The sequence below is a fragment of the Artemia sp. Qi Xiang Cuo genome, chromosome 17, assembly GCF_049724085.1.
Source record: "Artemia sp. Qi Xiang Cuo chromosome 17, ASM4972408v1, whole genome shotgun sequence".
In the NCBI taxonomy this organism is placed as follows: domain Eukaryota; kingdom Metazoa; phylum Arthropoda; class Branchiopoda; order Anostraca; family Artemiidae; genus Artemia; species Artemia sp. Qi Xiang Cuo.
In genome coordinates this window covers 54,593,477-54,613,476 of record NC_142810.1, presented here as the reverse complement: position 1 = coordinate 54,613,476, position 20,000 = coordinate 54,593,477, and the positions used below count along the sequence as shown (strand labels likewise).

The window sequence follows — 20,000 nt, the reverse complement described above, 5'->3', positions numbered from 1 at the left end:
TATATATATATATATGTATATATATATATATATATTTATTTATTTGGATAAATTGAATAAAAAGAGATAATGCACTTTTTACTGAAACAAAACAGGAACGAGCAATATCTTGAATTTCTTGCAAACATTGGCAACATGGCAAATATTGTGCTGACCTTCTTCCATTCAGCTTGTAGCATAAGCACAGGGCCTGAAAAGAGAATATATTTAGAAAGAAGACTGACCTGCTTGATCCTTTTATTTCAAACTGGATTTCAGACATTTGGGTTCATTTTAGGTGTAGGCATTAAAAGTAAGCTTTGTTAGTCATTCATAAAGACCATACATAGGCCTAGGCTACTTCTTTGAAAGGAGAACTGAATAGGCTAATGAGAGTGGCTGGCTTACAATTGAATAGCCTACTCTGTTGGATACTTCAAAGGTGTTTGTTCCTAACCTTTACAGTTATGTCCTCTCCCTTAATCTATCAAGGTGTAGCCCATTAGGGACATCCACCATAGCCTATGGCTAATATAGGGGTAAAGTTCATTTGTGATGCAAATGAATGTTGGCCTATGTTTAGATTCAGGATGCAATTCTGGGTAGAAATTTAGAGTTGGTACTGTTGACAAGGAGACATGTTAAGAAAACAATTCTTACTTTAAAATATGTATAATGATCCTGGTTAACATCCAAGGGGAGAACCTTTATCATCAATTCTTTCCTCTTAAAATCTTTTCTTTTTCAAACTTAAAAGAAAAGGTTTACAATAAACCTCCATGTTAATGAAATGGGTCAATCCTTTATAACTGCCACTAAGAATTGGCAAAAAATTTTTTATGTTGGGAGTGTTAATACTGTTAATTTTAAAAACCATTTTTTTTTTTATTTATCAGGTTAGTTGCGGGTTTTGGCAATTAATTTTTTTTTTTTTTTCCACTTCTCATTAAAAAAAAAAAAAAAAACAGAAAAAAAATTTAACGGTATTAATTAATTAAAAATAAAGAGAAAAATATTTGCCAATTAATAGTGGCAGTTATAAAAGGATTAACGCATTTTGTAAGCATGGAGTTTTATTGTTGAGTTTTACTTTTAAGCTGGAAAAAGAAGGAGTTTTAGAGGAAAGACTTGATGATAAATGTCCCAATTGATAATGTGTTAAATAGGATCATTATAAATATTTTAAAGTAAGAATTGTTTTCTTAACATGTCTCCTTGTCAACACTACCAATTCTAAATTTATACCAACTGCTAAAATAAGGATGAATTTCCCCCCCCCAAAAAAAAAATGTGTAAGCTATGGTTATTCTGCACATTAGGGAGTAAGAATTGTTTTCATAACGTGTTTCCTTATGTCCAGCTTAGCTCCTAGGCTTATAATAGGGCTACTGGTCAGATGATTTAAAGCTTTGTAGGTAAATTTCTAGGTTGCCCTATGATTTAGCTTGGACAAAAGTGGAAACCTCATTTGATGTCTTTTTTTATGCTCTTTCATAATTCAATAATTTGGTTCTTTTGCCAGTGGCATCTTGAGCTCTTAAAGGGGCCCCAAAGGTATTTCATTTTGGTAACCATGCAAAGAAGTTATAACCTAACCTGCAAAATACTTGATTTTCAATTAAAACTATTTTCCCATTATTTCAAGTTTATCAAATGCATCAACAAAATTAGTGCTGATTTTGTCAATTCAAAATTTTCATGTTGACAATTCAGGGTATATATTTGCAGATTAGGGGGGGGGTAAAGTGTAAGGTAAATGGGCAATGGGACTTATAATGTAGCTAGGATGAAAGTGAAAACTTCATTTTAAGCTTTTTTATGCTTTTTAAGAATTCATATAAAATGACTTCAGGGCACAGTTAGGGGCTTAAGATGCACATTTCAAAAGAATTAAGTATTGAATTATTAAAGAGCATAAAAAAGACATCAAATAATATTTTTACTGTCATCCTAGCTAAGTTATTAGGCCACCTAGAAATTTTGTATATATAATAAAAGCCCATCGGCTTGACACATACCAACAAAATTTTTTTCATTTTCACCTGGGGTCCCAATCTAGCCCATATCCGCTGCCTAGTATTCAAGCTTCTCTGTTCAGGATAGGTGCCTAATGTCTCCAATCAATTTCCAAATAGTATCTTTTCATTGCCCCAGCTCAGTCCAGCATTCTGAGCAAATTTAACTTTTCACTATCTTTAACTATAGTGGCCCCTCATATAAGGTCTGTGGAATTATCATCTGTGTTTCCAGTTGCAAAATTTTAATTACTTAATACACAGAATTTCGACATAAATGGCTTACTATCTGGGCTTTATTTTTTGCAAAACTTTCTGAGCTTGTGACAATTCGAGACAGTCAAACCCAAGACATAAACACAGACAGTCAGCCAATATTTAATTCATTTTTTGTTAGTACAACTGTCTTAACTTATAAATGGGTTCACTTGTCTAACAGTCTAGGCAGACAGGCGCTTTCAGGTTTTAGATTCCTATTTCCCTTGCAATTCCCAGCAAATTGTTGATCCAACTAATATAGAATTAAGTTTTTGTTAGTACAAATGTCTAAATTTATAAATTAGGTCACTTGCCTGGCAGACACATTAGGTATTTGGGGGCCCTCACTATTAGGCTTTAAATGCTTGTTTGCCTGACATTCCAAGCAAATTAATGGTCCTATGGCAATTCTAAATTCCTGTTCAACCTTCCCAAGACTATTGGCAAGTATGCCTTGTTTGTTTATGTCAATTTAAAATTTTTGGTCAACATTTCAGAGACTAGGCAGACATGCCTTTCCAAAAGATTTGAATGCTAAGCAATAGACATAGAATAAATTGGGAACCCATGTGAAAATGAAAAAATATTTTTGGTATGTGTGTAGTGCAGGGTTACTGCTAGGGTAATGGTCTACCCATTCATGGTTTTAGGCATCTGTGAATAAGCTCTAAGGCAAGAGGGGAATTTGGGAGCAGTTTTTTTAGGCACCCACCAGTGTCTCTGGCAAGTGACCCAAAAATTCAAATAATTTGTATTTGTCCAATAAGAGAGTTGTACTTACTCCTGTCATTTAAAAATTTGCCTCTCAATTACTCAGACTATCTGTTTTGGCTTTTTCTACAATTAGCCATGTCTTGATGCCTATTGCAAAATACTTGATTTTCAATTCAAAACCATATAGAAGGGAGAACCCTTCTATTGGCATCATCCATCTTTTAAAATTAAAATTTAGGTAAAAATTTATATTAATTAGACACCCTAATTAATATACATGGGCTTGTATTTTTTGGGTCAATGTATTTAAGATTCCATAACTGACATATTTTGGGACAAGGTGAACATAGGTTTGGACTACCACCAATAGAGGAATAGAATTGAACTTTTTCAGGAGATTCTAGACAATAAAGAGACATTTTTTTTAAATTGCTTGTTTTATGCTGATGTTTATTGCTTAGTTTGCATTTTCTGTTGGTCATCATCAACACCTTCTAGCCTAATTGTCTCATGTAGCCTTTGGGTGTAAAAAGAAACTAACCAAACAATGACAAAATATTACTTTATAATATTTTGAATATTCCTATTAGTCCAATTATTATGTTCTCTTCTATTGGTATAATCCATCTTTTAAAATAAAATTTGGGTAAATATTTAAGGTGTAAATTTATGACCATTCTACCTCATAGGTAGATGAATTAAAAAACAGTTCTTACTTCATAATGTGCAAAATAATCCTAGTTAACATATTTTCCAGCAGAACCTTTATCTTCACAACTTCCCTTATTTTTCCATTTTTTTAAAGAAATTCGTAATTTTTCACAGTAATATTTTGTACAATTTTGAAAAATCTGCTAAATGCCCTATCACTTAAGAAAATAATTTATATGTATTGCAATTGAAAAGGCAGTGGCAGAAGTATGGAAATAAACATACTATGGCAGATTGTTACAAAAAAACTGCTACTTGTCTAGAATGCAGTAAACATGTGATAAGTGAAGTTTTGTTAATTCTCATTAAATAAAACAAAATAGGATTAAAATATAAGAGTTTAGAAAAAATGTTGGCAAAATATTTGCACATTAGGGGAGGGGGGTGTTGGTAAGGCATAGTACATATTAAATACATAACCTAACTTAGGTACCTTTTTTGCCCCTTCAATACCAAAAAACTAAATTTTAAATCTTTGTCATAGAGTGAGCAACTCACTAGCCAGCAGAAACCTGTTTTTTGCATGACATATTTGAAATTCTACACGCAGTCTTTCCCACTTTTTTAATGGATTCTAGACAAGTACCAAGAAACTTCTAGAAACTTAGTGCAGAAAGTATTCTGCCATCTATAAATAAATTTGTAGGGTAGCATATCTTTCAGCACAAATTTGAAAACCAAGAAAATGCTTATCAAAAGCATAGTTTTTTTCAAAAATTTTATTGCAAAACTAAAAAAAAGTGAAGATAAAGATTCTCCTGCTGGAACATATGTTATCTAAAATTATCCTGCATGAAGTAATATTTGTTTTTTAACATGTCCTCTTATGGGGTGGAATGGTCATGCATTTACACAAATAATGAAAACAGTTTCAGATCAAACTGGTTGCTTCAAATCATTAGCCTACACAAACACCTTTTCAACATAAAACCAATTGCTTATGATAACATTCAGTAACAAGTAAATATAGTACTCGGTCTATGTATAAAACTATTGGGAGGGGGGGGGAGAAACTGCAGGGGGGTTGTCAGAGTTATTAATTTTACATTTAAAAATAAGAGTATAGTGTGAGTAAACTAGTAATGGAGTTTTTAGTATTATTTTTACTTAATAATAGCCGTAAATCTAGTCTGATACCAAACAGTCTCATTTGTTTCTTTATGTTATTGATGAAGATGTCTTTTCTTCTTTTTCACCATTACCCCTAGTTGAAAAATATAAAACCCAAATTGTAAGTGTTTTTCTACTGCCCAAACAAAAACTGGGTTTAAAATTAGGGATGGTTCCACCTCTCTTACTTGGAGAACAGGAGAAGACACAGCTCATTGCCCTTTTTATGTTCTTTTCAAATATCATAATCATTTTACTTGCAAATCTTGATTAAAGCTTTTGAGTGGACCCTACAGTGACATCTGATTTCAACAATTCTATCAAAATTGAGTGGTTAGACTTATACCAAGTGGTTTTCACAAGTAAAAAGGTAAATTCTGCTTCTTTACTTTGAAATTTGGATTGAGTTAAATTCTAAATTTAAACTTTGTTTACAGTTAGATATGGAGACAGCTTTTAAGTTATAGCATGCTCTTTATTAAAAGAAAAAAAAATCAAAACTTATCATATTTCAAATGCTATTGACAACTGAAGAAGTTTAACTTATGCTTTGAAATAAATCAAGACGCAACCAGCTTTGCGGTTATTTGAAGCAGTTACTGTAGCTTGTGTATTTTTAGGGACTTTGTGATTCTACTCACCCATTGTAAAACGGGAGTAGTTTATCCAAGTGTTATTACCAGTAGTAAACCTTGGATACATGGTATTTGCTCAATTTGGGGGCTCTGTTATGGAATTGCCTCAAATTCCAATGGCTGAAGATGTTTCCCTTTCTGAAGTTTGTGCTGTTAAGAATGGTAGGGTTTTTATTTCCCTTGCAATTCCCAGCAACTTGTTGATCTAACTAATATTGAATTATGTTTTTGTTAATACAAATGTCCAAGTTTAAAAATTGGATCACTTGCCTGGGAGACACATTATGTATTTGGGGGCCCTCATTATTAGGCTTTAAATGCTTGTTTGTCTGACATTCCAAGCAAATTAATGGTCCTATGGCAATTCTAAATTCCTGTTCAACCTTCCCAAGACCATTGGCAGGTATGCCTTGTTTTTCTATGTCAATTTAAAATTTTTGATCAACATGTCAGAGACTCTAGGCAGACATGCCTTTCCAAAAGATTTGAATGCTAAGCAATAGACAAAAAATAAATTGGGAACCCATGTGAAAATGAAAAAATATTTTTGGTATGTGTGTAGTGCTGGGTTACTGCTAGGGAAATGGTCTACCCATTCATGGTTTTAGGCATCTTTGAATAAGCTCTAAGGCAAGAGGGGAATTTGGGAGTAGTTTTTTTAGGCACCCACGAGTGTCTCTGGCAAGTGAACCAAAGATTCAAATAATTTGTATTTGTCCAATAAGAGAGTTGTACTTACTCCTGTCATTTAAACATTTGCCTCTCAATTACTCAGACTCTGTCTTGGCTTTTTCTACAATTAGCCATGTCTTGATGCCTATTGCAAAGTACTTTATTGTCAATTCAAAACCATACAGAAGGGATACCAATAGAAGGGAGAACCCTTCTATTGGCATCATCCATCTGTTAAAATAAAATTTAGGTAAAAATTTATATTAATTAGACACCCTAATTAATATAAATGGGCTTGTATTTTTTTGGTCAATGTATTTAAGAGTCCAGAACTGACATATTTTGGGACAAGGTGAACATAGGTTTGGCCTACCACCAATAGAGGAATAGAATTGAACTTTTTCAGGAGATTCTAGACAATAGAGACATTTTTTAGATTGCTAGTTTTATGTTGATGTTTATTGTTTAGTTCGCATTTTCTGTTGGTCATCATCAACACTTTCTAGCCTAATTGTCTCATGTAGCCCTTGGGTGTAAAAAGAAACCAACCAAACAATGACAAAATATTACTTTATAATATTTAGAATATTCCTATTAGTCCAATTATTATGTTCTCTTCTATTGGTATAATCCATCTTTTAAAATAAAATTTGGGTAAATATTTAGGTGTAAATTTATGACCATTTTACCTCATAGGTAGATGAATTAAAAAACAGTTCTTATTTCATAATGTGCAAAATAATCCTAATTAACATATTTTACAGCAGGAGAACCTTTATCTTCACAACTTTCCTTATTTTTCCAGTTTTTTAAAGAAATTCATAATTTTTCAGAGTAATATTTTGTACAATTTTGAAAAATCTGCTAAATGCCCTATCACTTAAGAAATTAATTTATATGTGTTGCAATTGAAAAGGCAGTGGCAGAAGTATGGAAATAAACATGCTATGGCAGATTGTTACAAAAAAAAAACTGGTACTTGTCTAGAATGTAGTAAACATGTGATAAGTGAAGTTTTGTTAATGCTAATGAAATAAAACAAAATAGGATTAAAATATAATAGTTTAGAAAAAAATTTAGGCGAAATATTTGCACATTAGGGGGTGGGGGGGGGGGGTAAGGCATAGCACATATTAAATACATAACCTAACTTAGGTACCTTTTTTGCCCCTTCAACCCCAAAAAACTAAAGTTTAAATCTTTGTCACAGAGTGAGCAACTCACTAGCCAGCAGAAACCTGTCTTTTGCATGACATATTTGAAATTCAACATGCAGTCTATCCCACTTTTTTACTGGATTCTAGACAAGTACCAAAAAACTTCTAGAAACTTTGTGCAGAAAGTATTCTGCCATATATAACTAAATTTGTAGGGTAGCACATCTTTCGGCATAAAGTTGAAAACCAAGAAAATGCTTATCAAAAGCATAGTTTTTTCAAAAATTTTATTGTAAAACTAAAAAAAAAGTGAAGATAAAGGTTCTCCTGCTGGAACATATGTTATCTACAATTATCCTGCATGAAGTAAAAATTGTTTTTTAACATGTCTTCTTATGGGGTGGAATGGTCATGCATTTACACAAATAATGAAAACAGTTTCAGATCAAACTGGTTACTTCAAATCATTAGCCTACACAAACACCTTTTCAACATAAAACCAATTTCTTATGATAACATTCAATAACAAGGAAATATATTACTAGGTCTATGTATAAATCTATTGGGAAGGGGGGGGGGGAGAATGCATGGTTTGTGTCAGAGTGATGAAATTTATATTGAAAAAGAATATAAAATAGGGAGTAAAATAGTCATGTATGTTTTATTATGATGTTACCTTCAGAAGAGCTGTAACTCAAGTCTGCTACCAAACATTCTAAATTGTTTCTTTATGTTATTGATGGAGATGGCTTTTCTTCTTTTTCACCATGACCCCTAGTGGAAAAATATAAAGCCCAAATTGTAAGTGTTTTTCTACTGTCCAAACAAAAACTGGGTTTAAAATTAGGAATGGTTCCACCTCTCTTACATGGAGAACAGGAGAAGACACAGCTCATTGCCCTTTTTATGTTCTTTTCAAATATCAAAATAATTCTACTTGCAATTCTTGATTAAAGCTTTTGAGTGGACCCTACAATGACATCTGACTTCAACATTTCTATCAAAATTGTGTGGTTTGACTTATTCAAAGTGGTTTTCACAAGTCAGCTAAAGATAATTCAGCCAACTGTTTTAACAAGATATACATGATATATAACAAGATGGTAGACAAAAAAATATGCAACTAGTTGTATAGTTGTATATTATTTACAACTATAGGTAAGACAATTCTCCACCCAGAAATCTTCTGCAGAAAATTCTCCCCTCAAAAATCCCCCTCCTCACCATGTGTAAAATCCCCACCCGTCTGAAAGTTTCTCCCTACAAAATTTAATCCACATGTAAAACAAAAATATGAGCAGTTGCAGCAAAACCAGGGAACATCTTCCTTGGTCCTAGTTTAGATTTTGAATAAGACTGAGAAGGTGTCACTTCTCCAAGTTAATAAAAGCCTATATTCTTCTGCAATTTCATTTTGGAAATATTTTGAGATTAAACAAAAGATATGCTGTTTTTGAGCTTTCATTGCCTCCTATCCTAGAAACGAAAGATGGAAAAAGATCGCATTCCTAAGCATCTTTACTGAGGAAGCTGCTGAACTAGCTGCAAAATATGCAACTGCGCTTTGGTTCAGTCTTCAAATGAGAATATATCCTTAACCATGTAGTAAATTTTTGAAAGTAAAAAGAATTTACTTTGAGAATTTACAAAGTAAATTCTGCGTATTTACTTAGAGATTTGAATTGAGTTACATTCTAAATTTAAACTTTGTTTACAGTTATAAATTGAGACAATTTTTAAGTTATAGCATGCTCTTTATTAAAAGAAAAAAAAATCAAAACTTATCATATTTCAAATGCTATTGACTACTGAAGAAGTTTAACTTATGCTTTGAACTGAATCAAGACGCAATCAGCTTTGTGGTTATTTGAAGCAGTTACTGTAGATTGTGTATTTTTAGGGACTTTGTGCTTCTACTCACCCCTTGTAAAACAGGAATAGTATATCCAGGTGTTATTGCCAGTAGTAAACCTTGGATACGTGGTATTTGCTCAATTTGGGGGCTCTGTTATGGAATTGCCTCAAATTCCAATGGCTGAATATGTCTCCCTTTCTGAAGTTTGTGCTGTTAAGAATGGTAGGTTTTTTAATTAAATTTGCAGTAACAGAATAGTAATAAAGCTTTATTTGCTCTAGTAAATCATTTTTTTCTTTTCTTTCTATCTTACTTATTGAGTACTGTTCAGGGAAAAAAAAAACACACATAAATATATAACTGTATATGCCCTAGTACCAAACCCTTAAGAGCTAAGGTTGATTAAAGTGTTTCGCTATAGAAAACACATAAAAGGTTAATATAATAACTGTAATTTTGTCTGTTTGAGGATTTTTTCCTTCTTGAATGAAGGCATGATAAAAAAAAAACATTAAAAACAAAAGTGAAGGTTTTTATGTGGCAGCCATAATATTTATATGACGGAACATCTTAATTTAATTTTAATTTTTATTATATTATATATTATAAATTGTTTTATTTATATGTTTTTTTAATTGCTTAAATGTATATATAAAAAAAACAATTAAATTATCTATTAGCTACAAATCAAAAATAAAGAATCTTGCTAAAATTCATTAAAAGATGTCTTGTTAGAATTAAACAGCAATATTTTAATGCAATTCTGTTAAAAATTTCATAATTTAAATGCAAAGTTTTCAAGCTTAATATCCTTTAGATTTGGCTATATTATTCTTTGCATTTGTGCCTTCTTTTCAATTTGTGTGAAATGTTTTTTTTATTATATTATTATATGAAATGTGGTTTTTTCATTTTCTATTGACTTCTGATTCAATCAAACGTTGCTTTAGAGGGCTAAAATAAAATTTCAGTGTCACAAAATTTTAAATAATAACTGTATCATTAACAATTGTCTTTTAATTTTGAAATGTTATTTTCATCAAAATAAATTGTAGGGCAAAGTTGCCACTAATTACAAGTCAATTAAATCCAAATTTTTTTTTTCCATATCTGTTTGTGTATAAAGTAAGAAAAGTTCAGATTTTAATTTCAGATAATATTTTTTTTGTTGCTAGTGGTCTATAAATTTAAAAATCTATTTAATTTATTAAAATGAATTTATAAACCATAAAAATATATAAAAAAAATGACAGCCTCAGCCTTATAAAAGAATTATATAAAGTAAGAAAAGTTAAGATTTTAATAAATAGAATATTTTGCTGTTAAATAACATTCTGTTAAAATTTGGCATTAAAGTTTTTGGGAGACTAATCAGGGGGGGGGGGCTAATCAGAATTTCATATGTGCTCAAAAAAGGTCAGAACCACTACTGGCTTCAATTGCTCTTTGTTACCAAGTTATATTCAAGATTGCAACAGAAGTGATAATTGTTTTTGCTAGTGGTCTGTATAAATTTAAAAATCTATTAAAATTATTTCATAAACTATAAAATGTATAAAAAAAAGTTTTTGGCCATAACTGTTTAGCCCAAGATAATTTCTAACCCCTTTCAAAATCAATTCCCACATACAAAAATTACCCATGTTTTCCATTAAAGTTCTAAGAAAGAAGCAACTGGTTCACATACTTTATTCACAAAATATTCAACGGAAAAACAAAACAAACAACTTTAATCCACTCCAGAAGATATTTTTTTATATTTTTGTGGAAGGGACTTAGCGAAATTGGTTCCTTTATATAGTTGGGCAACAGATTTCACACCTCTACTCCAACATTTTGTAATGACAGTGCACGTCTATGGCTGTGGTGCATTTCTGATATGAGTAAATTAATTTCAGATGAAGTTTTTGGGTATGAATCATATTCTGCAGGAATTTGAAACATACTAAGTTGTCTTTGTCCAAGTGGTTCTAAATAATTAATACACAATTTAACTTGCAACTTGGAGCATAGATATTTTAGAAACATTATAGAACTTTTGCCAGTTGGGATGAATCACTTTTAGATTATTAATATTAAAATAGAGTTTTTACTGCCCAATTTTGTAGTTGTATTTTGCTTTTATTACAAATAAAAAAATTAGAAAAAATAGCGAAACATTTATATAAATATGAAGACGCAACGGTATAATATAAAGTTTTAAGAGCTTTATCAGGAATAAATGGCTTAAGTCTTTTTAGAATACCTGTCCCTGGGAAAAATTTGATGTTAAGTGCCCTCACATGATCTTTCCATGTAATCATTTCATCAACCATTATTCCCAAATACTTCCAATTGGTTGCCCTTTCAATCACTACATTTCCAAATGAAAGTATCTCATTTGTTTCAAAATATTTTATATTTGAAAATATCATGTATTTTTTCTCTAGTATACCCATATGTCCTTAGCCTTACTCCTTTTTCTGGTAGTTTATCCTCGTTTTGAGTTTGACTTGATTATCCCTTGTAATTTCAGTTTTTTTTTGAATTCATTTATTTATGTTGGTAGTTCTGGTTCTAGCCGTTTACCCCCCCCCCCCTCCGGAAAACATAACCTCCCTCCCGGAAAATACACTCCCCCGTGGAAAGTAATAACACCGCCCCACTTTCCCGAGGAAAATATCCCCCCGCGGAAAATGCCTCCGGTAAATACCCCCCCGGGGTAAGTGCCTCCAGTAAATACCCCCCCCCCCGTGGAAAATGCCTCCGGTAAATACCACCACCCCCCCACCACCGTGGAAAATACGGCTATCCAAATTTGAGAATTTTATTTGAGTTTCATTTTTTAATTTACATATGGGAAAAGAATTTTTTGTGCTTGTGTATCATACGCCCCTCACTCAAGTGTAAGCTGTGTAAAACTCAATACTCAACCGGTTTCTCTGCTAGTTGACTCAGCCTAGTATGAGACAAGACTAAGAGAAGTGACAGAATATTTGGGAAATATTTAATTTTTGCTGTATGTTTGCACATAACAGGGGGAGGGGTAAAGTATTTGGACAATTTGAAGTCAGAAAATAATTCTTTTTAGACATACTGGCCATTACAAAATTACAGACTAGTTTCAATGATGAAAATTTGGTTGAGTCATCCAGTTACCAAGTGACAGGTTTCTTAAAGCAGCTTATGAAGATGGACTCTTGCAGGGGAAAAAATGAAGAGGGCCACTAAAAAAAAACACATTTTATGAAAAACCGGGTTTTCTTTTGTTTGGAATGAAGGTAGTGGATCAATGGATATAAATCCAAAATAGGAAAATGAGATTAAGATAGTACTAGAGAATCAAATGATCAAAAAATAGAATGATGATATAGAAAAGCCAAAAACATTATTTAAAGATATTAATATGGTTTATGCGCAAAAGTCCTACCTTAAGCAGAATTGACCAGCTAGATATTTGACGTTCTGGATGCGGCTCAGAGCTTTTTGCCTGGCAAATAGTGCAAGATTTAAAAGACATTTTTAGAAAAATGTTCCAATGAAGACAGATATACTTACCCGCTTTTCAGAGTTAAAGAAGATTAGTTCGTGCATTACTCGATGCTTACAATTGTATTAAATATTACGTAAGTAAAAAAAAAATCCCAGTATAAAGTAAAAGTAATGTTTCATTTAAATGTTTTTTCCATGTGTTAAGTGTTTTTTCCAAGTGGTAAGTGTTTATTATTTTCAATGACCATATTTCCAAGTATTAAGTACTATTATTAGTTTAATGTCGTGTTTTATGATGATCGCCGATCAAAGTTTGTTATTTGTGCCTTCCATTTGTTACTTTACTATGTTCATGGCCGTATATTTGGCTTTAAATTAAAATTATCTATCAATATATCTAATATGCATAATAATTGCAACTAACTCATTTTCCATGCAGACCCGCTATACTTTACCCCCCCCCCCCCCGTAATATGTAAATCTATAGCCCAGATCTATTTCTAAAATAACAAAAAAGTCGGTATGTTCTTGAGTTATTATAGTATAAACTTGAGTGAGTGGTGCGTAATACATAAGTACCAAAAGTTCTTGCCCCGCCGGAAATTAAAAAAACACAAATAAAATAAAATTATCAATTTGGAAATCCTTTTTTTCAACGGGGGTATTTTCCGGGAGGTGGGGGGGGGGAGTAAACGCCGACCGCCAGTAGTTCTATACTTCAAAAATTATTTGACTTTGTTTCAGTTCATCTTTGGATTAATGTAGCCATTTACTTTTCATTAAGACAGTTTTTAAAATTAATTATAAAATGAAAAACAGTTGGATTTGTTAAGAATACTTCGCCCTTGTGCTTTATATCCCTTTTATTCATGTTTTGTTTTAGAAGTTGAAGATGCTTTACCTAGTGAGAGTGAGGAGCTCTTTGATATTTCAAACATTTGTTTGTCTCCTAAGCTTGAAGCTGTTCCTTTGAATACTTTTCCTAGCATTGCAGGACCATATAAATTGGAAGCTGACATCCAGGAATTGGAACCCATCAGTTTTGACCATGAAGGTATCTTTGAAACATTTGGTTTTGTGGAATCATGAATATTTAATTAAAAACAAACTAGGGTACATGGACTAAATTTTAGTATTTTAACCTAATCTTTTTATGAATTTTTTTTATCTTATTCCGGTAAGCAGGCATTTACTAAACCGGTTTTGAAGTTTAACAACAACTTTCAAAGTGTTAATTGAAAGGCGTTTCGTGAATTCCGTATATCTGGATGGCCAAGAATAAAGCTCTGAACTATAGTGTCTATATTTCTTTCTGAATTAAGATATAAATCTGTTAATTCTTTTCCTGATTTAACATCACTGATTAAGCTTTTAAAACAAGCAGAATATGGACTGGTATTGTGAGAATTGTGGATCGGAAATTTTTACTTTAAAACATTAATTTAATAAAAATGCTAGATTCGGACAAAATTAAGGATCCATTTTGTTTCATTTAATTAAAAAGGTTTTTTTTTGTAGAACAATTTGTTATGCTATGTAAAACGGGAGATGCAGAGCAAGTCCTATTGGGTTTTAATAATATATAAAAAATTAAGTTTGTGTGTTAGATTTAAAATTATATTGATATCCAGCGGGTATAAACCGTCCTAGAATTAAAAAATAATTGTTTTGGGGTATTTGAAAACCAGATTTTTCTAGTAATTTTTATTGACAAAAAATGGAAGAAGACAAAAAAACGAAAGAGCTGAGGCCATTCCAGTGTGAATGGATAATTCAAACCAAAGTTTAAACTAAATCAATCATTTTCAAATCCCCTTGCCCGTCCTTGCTCTTCTGAAAATTTTACAATTATGAAGATACGTCTTCTTGATACCTATCTAACGATATACTATGTGTGGTACTTTGCCAAAAAAATTACTCTTTTGGTCAAATATTTGGTCTGTAACTGAAAGCTCTAATGTGCCTACCTGTAACGGCAATAACTAACTAGTTTGTGTGATGTGTTTACATATACCCTTACTAACGTATACGGATAACCCTTAGTCCCTTAGTTCTATAATTTTTTTTATGCATCTGTTTTCAATATTAAAAAATCATTTGAACTTAAAGTGAAAACTTGTGACAAGAAGTAGTATTTTGATAATCAATAACAAATTAAGATCATAAATATATTTAATCCGATTTTTTTCTTTTTTTTCGAACATGATTCGTATTTTTTTTTATTTATAAATCTAAAATAAATCTTGTATTTTGGGAGTTTTGGCCCCCTCATCATATGCTGAAAACTAGTACTTCCTAAGTAAATAATTATGTTGGCAAAATGTATTATTTTTTTTTTTTTTTTTTTGGTTCTTGGTCTTAGACCTGGGCACTTCATATTGAAGTAGTTATTTTATAAACTTAATTGTCGAAAGTGATTGGAAGTCAACTAATACGTATTCCACTCCCACGATTTCCCCAAAAAAATCAAATCAACATTTTAAATTGTCATTATGTTCAATGCAGTTGATTTCCAGATAGAAGTCATGTTTTTATGGAGGAAACCACCCCACAGTTCTCAGGGCCCGGGTTGTAAGTTATGTCCTGTGGGCAGATAAGGTTTATTTTTGAGAGTGTTGTCGCAGAAACTTCAAAAAAGGGTTTATTTGATTGGAAATTGAAATGGCCAGTGCCCTTTGTAATAGGTAAAAGTGATCGGATGGCAATTAACACTCTTTCCAAGTCCACCATTTATCCAAACACATTCAATAACACTTCTGAGATTGCCATTTTGTTAAAAATTGTTTAAAGTCTATACATTAGGTTTTTGATTTTGATAACCCACTCAAAGCCCTCCGGACAAGATTTTTAATTTATGCTCTGAGGGAATATAAGGTTTTTTGTTTTTTTTTTATATAAAGTTTTTTTTTATAAAATTCAAACAGGAATAATTTTATAGGTAAATTTAAATGTCTAGTGCCCTTTTTAATAGTCGAAAGTGATTGGATGGCAAGTAAACCCCCTCTCACGCCCACCATTTCCCCAAACACATTCAATCAAAATTTTGAGATAGCCATTTTGTTCCGCGTAGTTGAAAGGTCCAGAAATAATGTCTGAGGATGACAACCCCCACACAGCCCTCAGGTCAAGGATCATAATTTATGCCCTGGGGCATATATGGTTTTTATAGAAAGCGCTGTCGTAGAAACTCCAAAAAGGGCTCATTAGATTGGAAATTGAAAGGGCTAGTGACCATTTGAATAGTCGGAAGTGATTTGAGGGCAACTAACCCCCTGCTCTCGCCCACCCTTTACCCAAACATATTCAACCAAAATTTTGAGATAGAAATTTTATTCAAATACTTTTAAAGGTGTTGAAAATAATACTTTGAGGATGACAACCTCCCCCCCCCCTCCCCCAGTGCCCGGGCCAGGTCTGGAAGTTATGTCCGTGGGGCATATTAGGTTTTTATTGTAAGTCTTGTCGTTGTATTTTGAAAAGTTCAAGTATTATTAGAAATTTAATGGTCTAGTTCCTTCTTTTAATATATGAAAGTGATTGGAGAGAACCTAACACCTCTCTCAGGCACAACATTTCATCAAACATATCCAATCAAAATTTTGAGATTGCCATTTCGTTTAAATTAGTTGAAAGTTCTGACAATTGGATGTTCGAGGATGACAGCCCCCTCAGAGCCCTCAGGGCAAGGGTTGTAATTTCTGACTTAGGGGCGTATAAGGTTTTTATAGAAAGTTCTTTCGTAGAAACTCAAAAAAGGGCTCAATCTTTTGGAAATTGAAGGGGCTTTTGCCCTTTTTAATAGTCTAGCGTGATAGGACGGCTTGAAAATTTTATAGTTAAGGTCAATTTGGCTACATTGTATTATTATTTTTATCTTTTTTTTTGTTTTACAAAGGGCACTTCTTATCGAAGGAGTTGTCTTAGGAATTTTGAAAAGGGCTCATTAGATTTAAAATAGGAAGGGCTACTGTCATTTTTAATATTCGAAAGTGATTGGAGGGCACTAGTCCCCCTCCCAAGCCCCCCCTCCTAATTGCCCACTATATTTAAAAACAAAAACTTTCCATAAGATAAAATCAAAAATCAATCTGTTAAAGAAAAATACCAATAAGGCATCTCAGAAGTATTCCAAGAAAGACTGAGGGTTTTATGTTCAAACTTTCGGGGTTACTACTGCTATTACAATGTAACTAAATCAAAATATCGTAAGTGTATACAATCTGTCAAAGGAAGTAAGCAGATTTATTTTTAGTGATATCAAGTTTTCTATTTCAGGTCAACTCTAGGAGGTATGAAACTAAATTAAACACTACTATTTGTGTCCAGATTTTTAAAAGGGTGTATGTTGTTAAAAAATGCTAAAAAAAAAATTCTCCAGAATACAAATATCAGGCAACACTATAAAGTCTTTAAAAAGAAACGAAAAAATTGAAAGAATTATTTTATTTTTCCCCTAAAAGCCAATGTAAATATAAAAAGAAAATAAATTAATTAAAAAGAAACTTTCCACAAAATGAGTTTCGAAAAAAAGTAAAGAACTCATTTAAACCAAAAATGAGCAAAATAAAATAATCCACAAAGCGTGAAATTACCACAAATCAGCACTGATAAATAAATGAAACCCAAAACGAACAGAAAGTACAATTGATAACCGAGTCAAACTCAAAAAGAGCAGAAATTTACATGAGTGGGGCTCAAAACCCCTATTCCTTCCCAAGGCCAGAACATAATTTGCACTTTACTGAAAAAAATACAAATGAATTATCATATTCAGCGTAACATACATATACTGATACTTAGTAATCAAAATTTAAGTATTATTTGATTTTTTAAAGTTATAAAAGTAAAAAAATTAAATGTTTTCAACACTAGCACCAGTTCCCACTCGTATACGTTACCCCTGCACATAATTTACCTTTTTTTCATTTGAACTAAAGTTTGATTAATTGGAAATTCAAATTTTCCTGTTTTCTTTTTCTTAACAGAGGAACGCTTTTTAAAATATTTCAAAAATTTGAAGAAAAGGAAGTAATTAAAAAAATAAATTGAAATAATGTTTAGATTATCACTCTTCAGTTTTGTTTGAGACTCTCGATTTGCGACCATTTTAAACTTTCCGATGTATTTTTATTGCTTTCTTGTATGTTGGAGCCTTATTGTTTCTGAGTAATTTATCGGGATTATATTTTTATAGATTTTTTAGTTTGGTATTGTAGGTGTTGGAGGTCCTTCAACAAGTGTTGCTGAAACCCTAATTGAAACTTCAAATTCTTCTCTATCACCAGAACCTGAGTCTGTTTCTTCCAGGATTTCCACGTCACTTCGAGACTTGGACTCCCTGGAAGTTGATCGTGATGACCAAGGGATAATTAACCGAATATTGTCGTTTCATCAATTTATACTTAAAAATAAAAAAAAAATTCGCGGACTTTTTGTTTTTGCTAAGATAAAGCAGGAAATGTTACACATAGCTTCAAATACAGTTACTGAAAGTTTTTACTTGCCTTAAAAGCATTACTACAGCTAAACACAAAATGATTATGAGATTTAATATTGTACACCCTTTTTTATGTAGGCTAAAAGTTGTACAATGTTGACGAAGTGTCATTTAATTTGCCACTCTAGTCTTGAGTGAGTAGAAATCTGTTTCTATTCATTAACATTAACTACTGGATCTAGAAATCTGTGAATAAAACTCTAAATTTGCGAAATCAGTTTCATAACAATCAAATTTATCACTCTTGAATTTATTCCAACCTCTTATTATATCTAATTTTCCAAATTTGTAGACTGGTATTTGTTTGCTCTGTGTGTTTCATTCTTCTTGGTTAAATTATTTAAACGATTTTATAGTAGATTGAATTTAATTTCTTAGTATCTTTTTATCACAGGCAAAGTAAAGAACGGTGTTGACACAATGTATTATTTATATATTATTATTTTTTTGTTTTTTTGTTTTAGACCAGGATGTTTCTTTATAAAAAGAATTTTTCCTAGAAGAATAAAAAAGTAGTAACTAGATATGAAACTGAAATTGTTACTGCCCATTTGGTCAGTAAAAATTTATTTGAAGGTAACTATCCCCCCCCGTCCGAAAATTTACAGAAATATACATTTTGAATTTTGAGATAGCCCTTTTGTTCAGCGTATTGGAAATTTCTGAAATTTATATTTATACGGGTGACACCCCCTCCCCCCCCCCCCACAGACCGAAAAGCAGGCGGTTTAAGTTTTGCTCGGGGGGTATATAAGGTTCTTATAGAAAGGGTGTAGTATAAATTTTGGAGGTGGCTCATTGGATTGGTAATCAGAAGTTCCAGCGCCCTTTTTAAGAGTGACCTATTTAATTCCATCCAAGTGGAATTTTGAGATATTAATTTTATTTAAATTAGCTCAAATATTATATAAAACTGCTATTGGGGTTGAAACAAACCGCCCAGCCCTGGGTGATAGGATTTAAAGTTATGCCCTGGGGGACTTTAAGATTTTAATGGAAGGGATGGTTGTATAAACTTTAGAGGAGTCTCATTTGGTTGAAAATTGGCAGTTATAGTTCCCTTTTAAGTGTCAGAAGTGAAGGAGGGCAACTAGCCCCCTCCCCCCGACTACCCTTCATTTCACTAAATGCACCTGATTGAAATTTTGAAATAGACATTTTATTCAATATAGTATAAACAATATTCAGTGTCAAATAAGATTTTATAGCCCCAAGCCCCCCCTCCATGCGCAGCCGGTCCCCCACCCCCTCCCCTCCAACTTTGAATCGCGTACTAGTTTGTTACGAATATGTATATAGAAAAGCCTGTTAGTTTGTTATGATGAAACACCACACAGCCTTCATTTTAAGTGTTGTAAGTTATGCCCCAGGGGTATATAAGTTTTTTTTTAGAAAGGGTGGTCGTATATACTTCAGAGGGGTCTCATTGAATGAGTAACCAGCAGTTTTAGTGCCCTTTTTTTATTCAAAGAGATCAGAGGGCCGCTACCTTCCCGCCCCCCACGTAGTGTTTTCCCAAAATGTCGACCAAAGAACTTTTGTATCAGTCATTTATTAAAAATATTAAACAGTTCATATAATCAGGCTTTTGGCGTCGTTACCAACAACCAGAGTCCGGGACCCGGGTTGTAAAGTATGCCCTTGGAGCATTTAAGGTTTATACGGAAGGAATCGTTGTATAAACTTTAGAGGTGGCTCATTTGTTTGAAAACTGGAAGTTATAGTTCTCATTTGTGTGCGAAAAGTGTTGGAGGTAAACTAGCCCCCCCCCTACTACCGACCTGATTGTGTTTTATCGCATCAAAGTTAAATCTTGAAACATCCATGGTAAAACAAAAACCTATACAGAAACACTACCAATTCATGAAGGGTAGACACAACCCCCCATAGCCCATGGACAACGACTTTACATTATGCCCTGAGGGT

At 32.4% G+C, this 20,000-nt stretch overlaps 1 protein-coding gene across 2 annotated transcripts in view; it reads left to right on the top strand.

Annotated features, from left to right (window-relative positions):
* The first annotated feature begins 5,390 nt into the window (after positions 1-5,390).
* The window catches only part of LOC148942355 (uncharacterized), a 225,903-nt gene continuing 211,293 nt past the window's right edge, over positions 5,391-20,000 (top strand). The window contains exons 1-2 of one of the 2 annotated variants that reach the window (XM_089103608.1): positions 5,391-5,584; positions 13,461-13,631. In XM_089103608.1, coding sequence (XP_088959734.1) covers positions 5,488-5,584; positions 13,461-13,631 — 268 coding nt within the window. In that variant the 5' untranslated portion in view covers positions 5,391-5,487. Of the gene's footprint in view, positions 5,585-9,038; positions 9,329-13,460; positions 13,632-20,000 lie in introns of those variants that run through there. The other variant, XM_089103609.1, reaches the window with a different exon arrangement.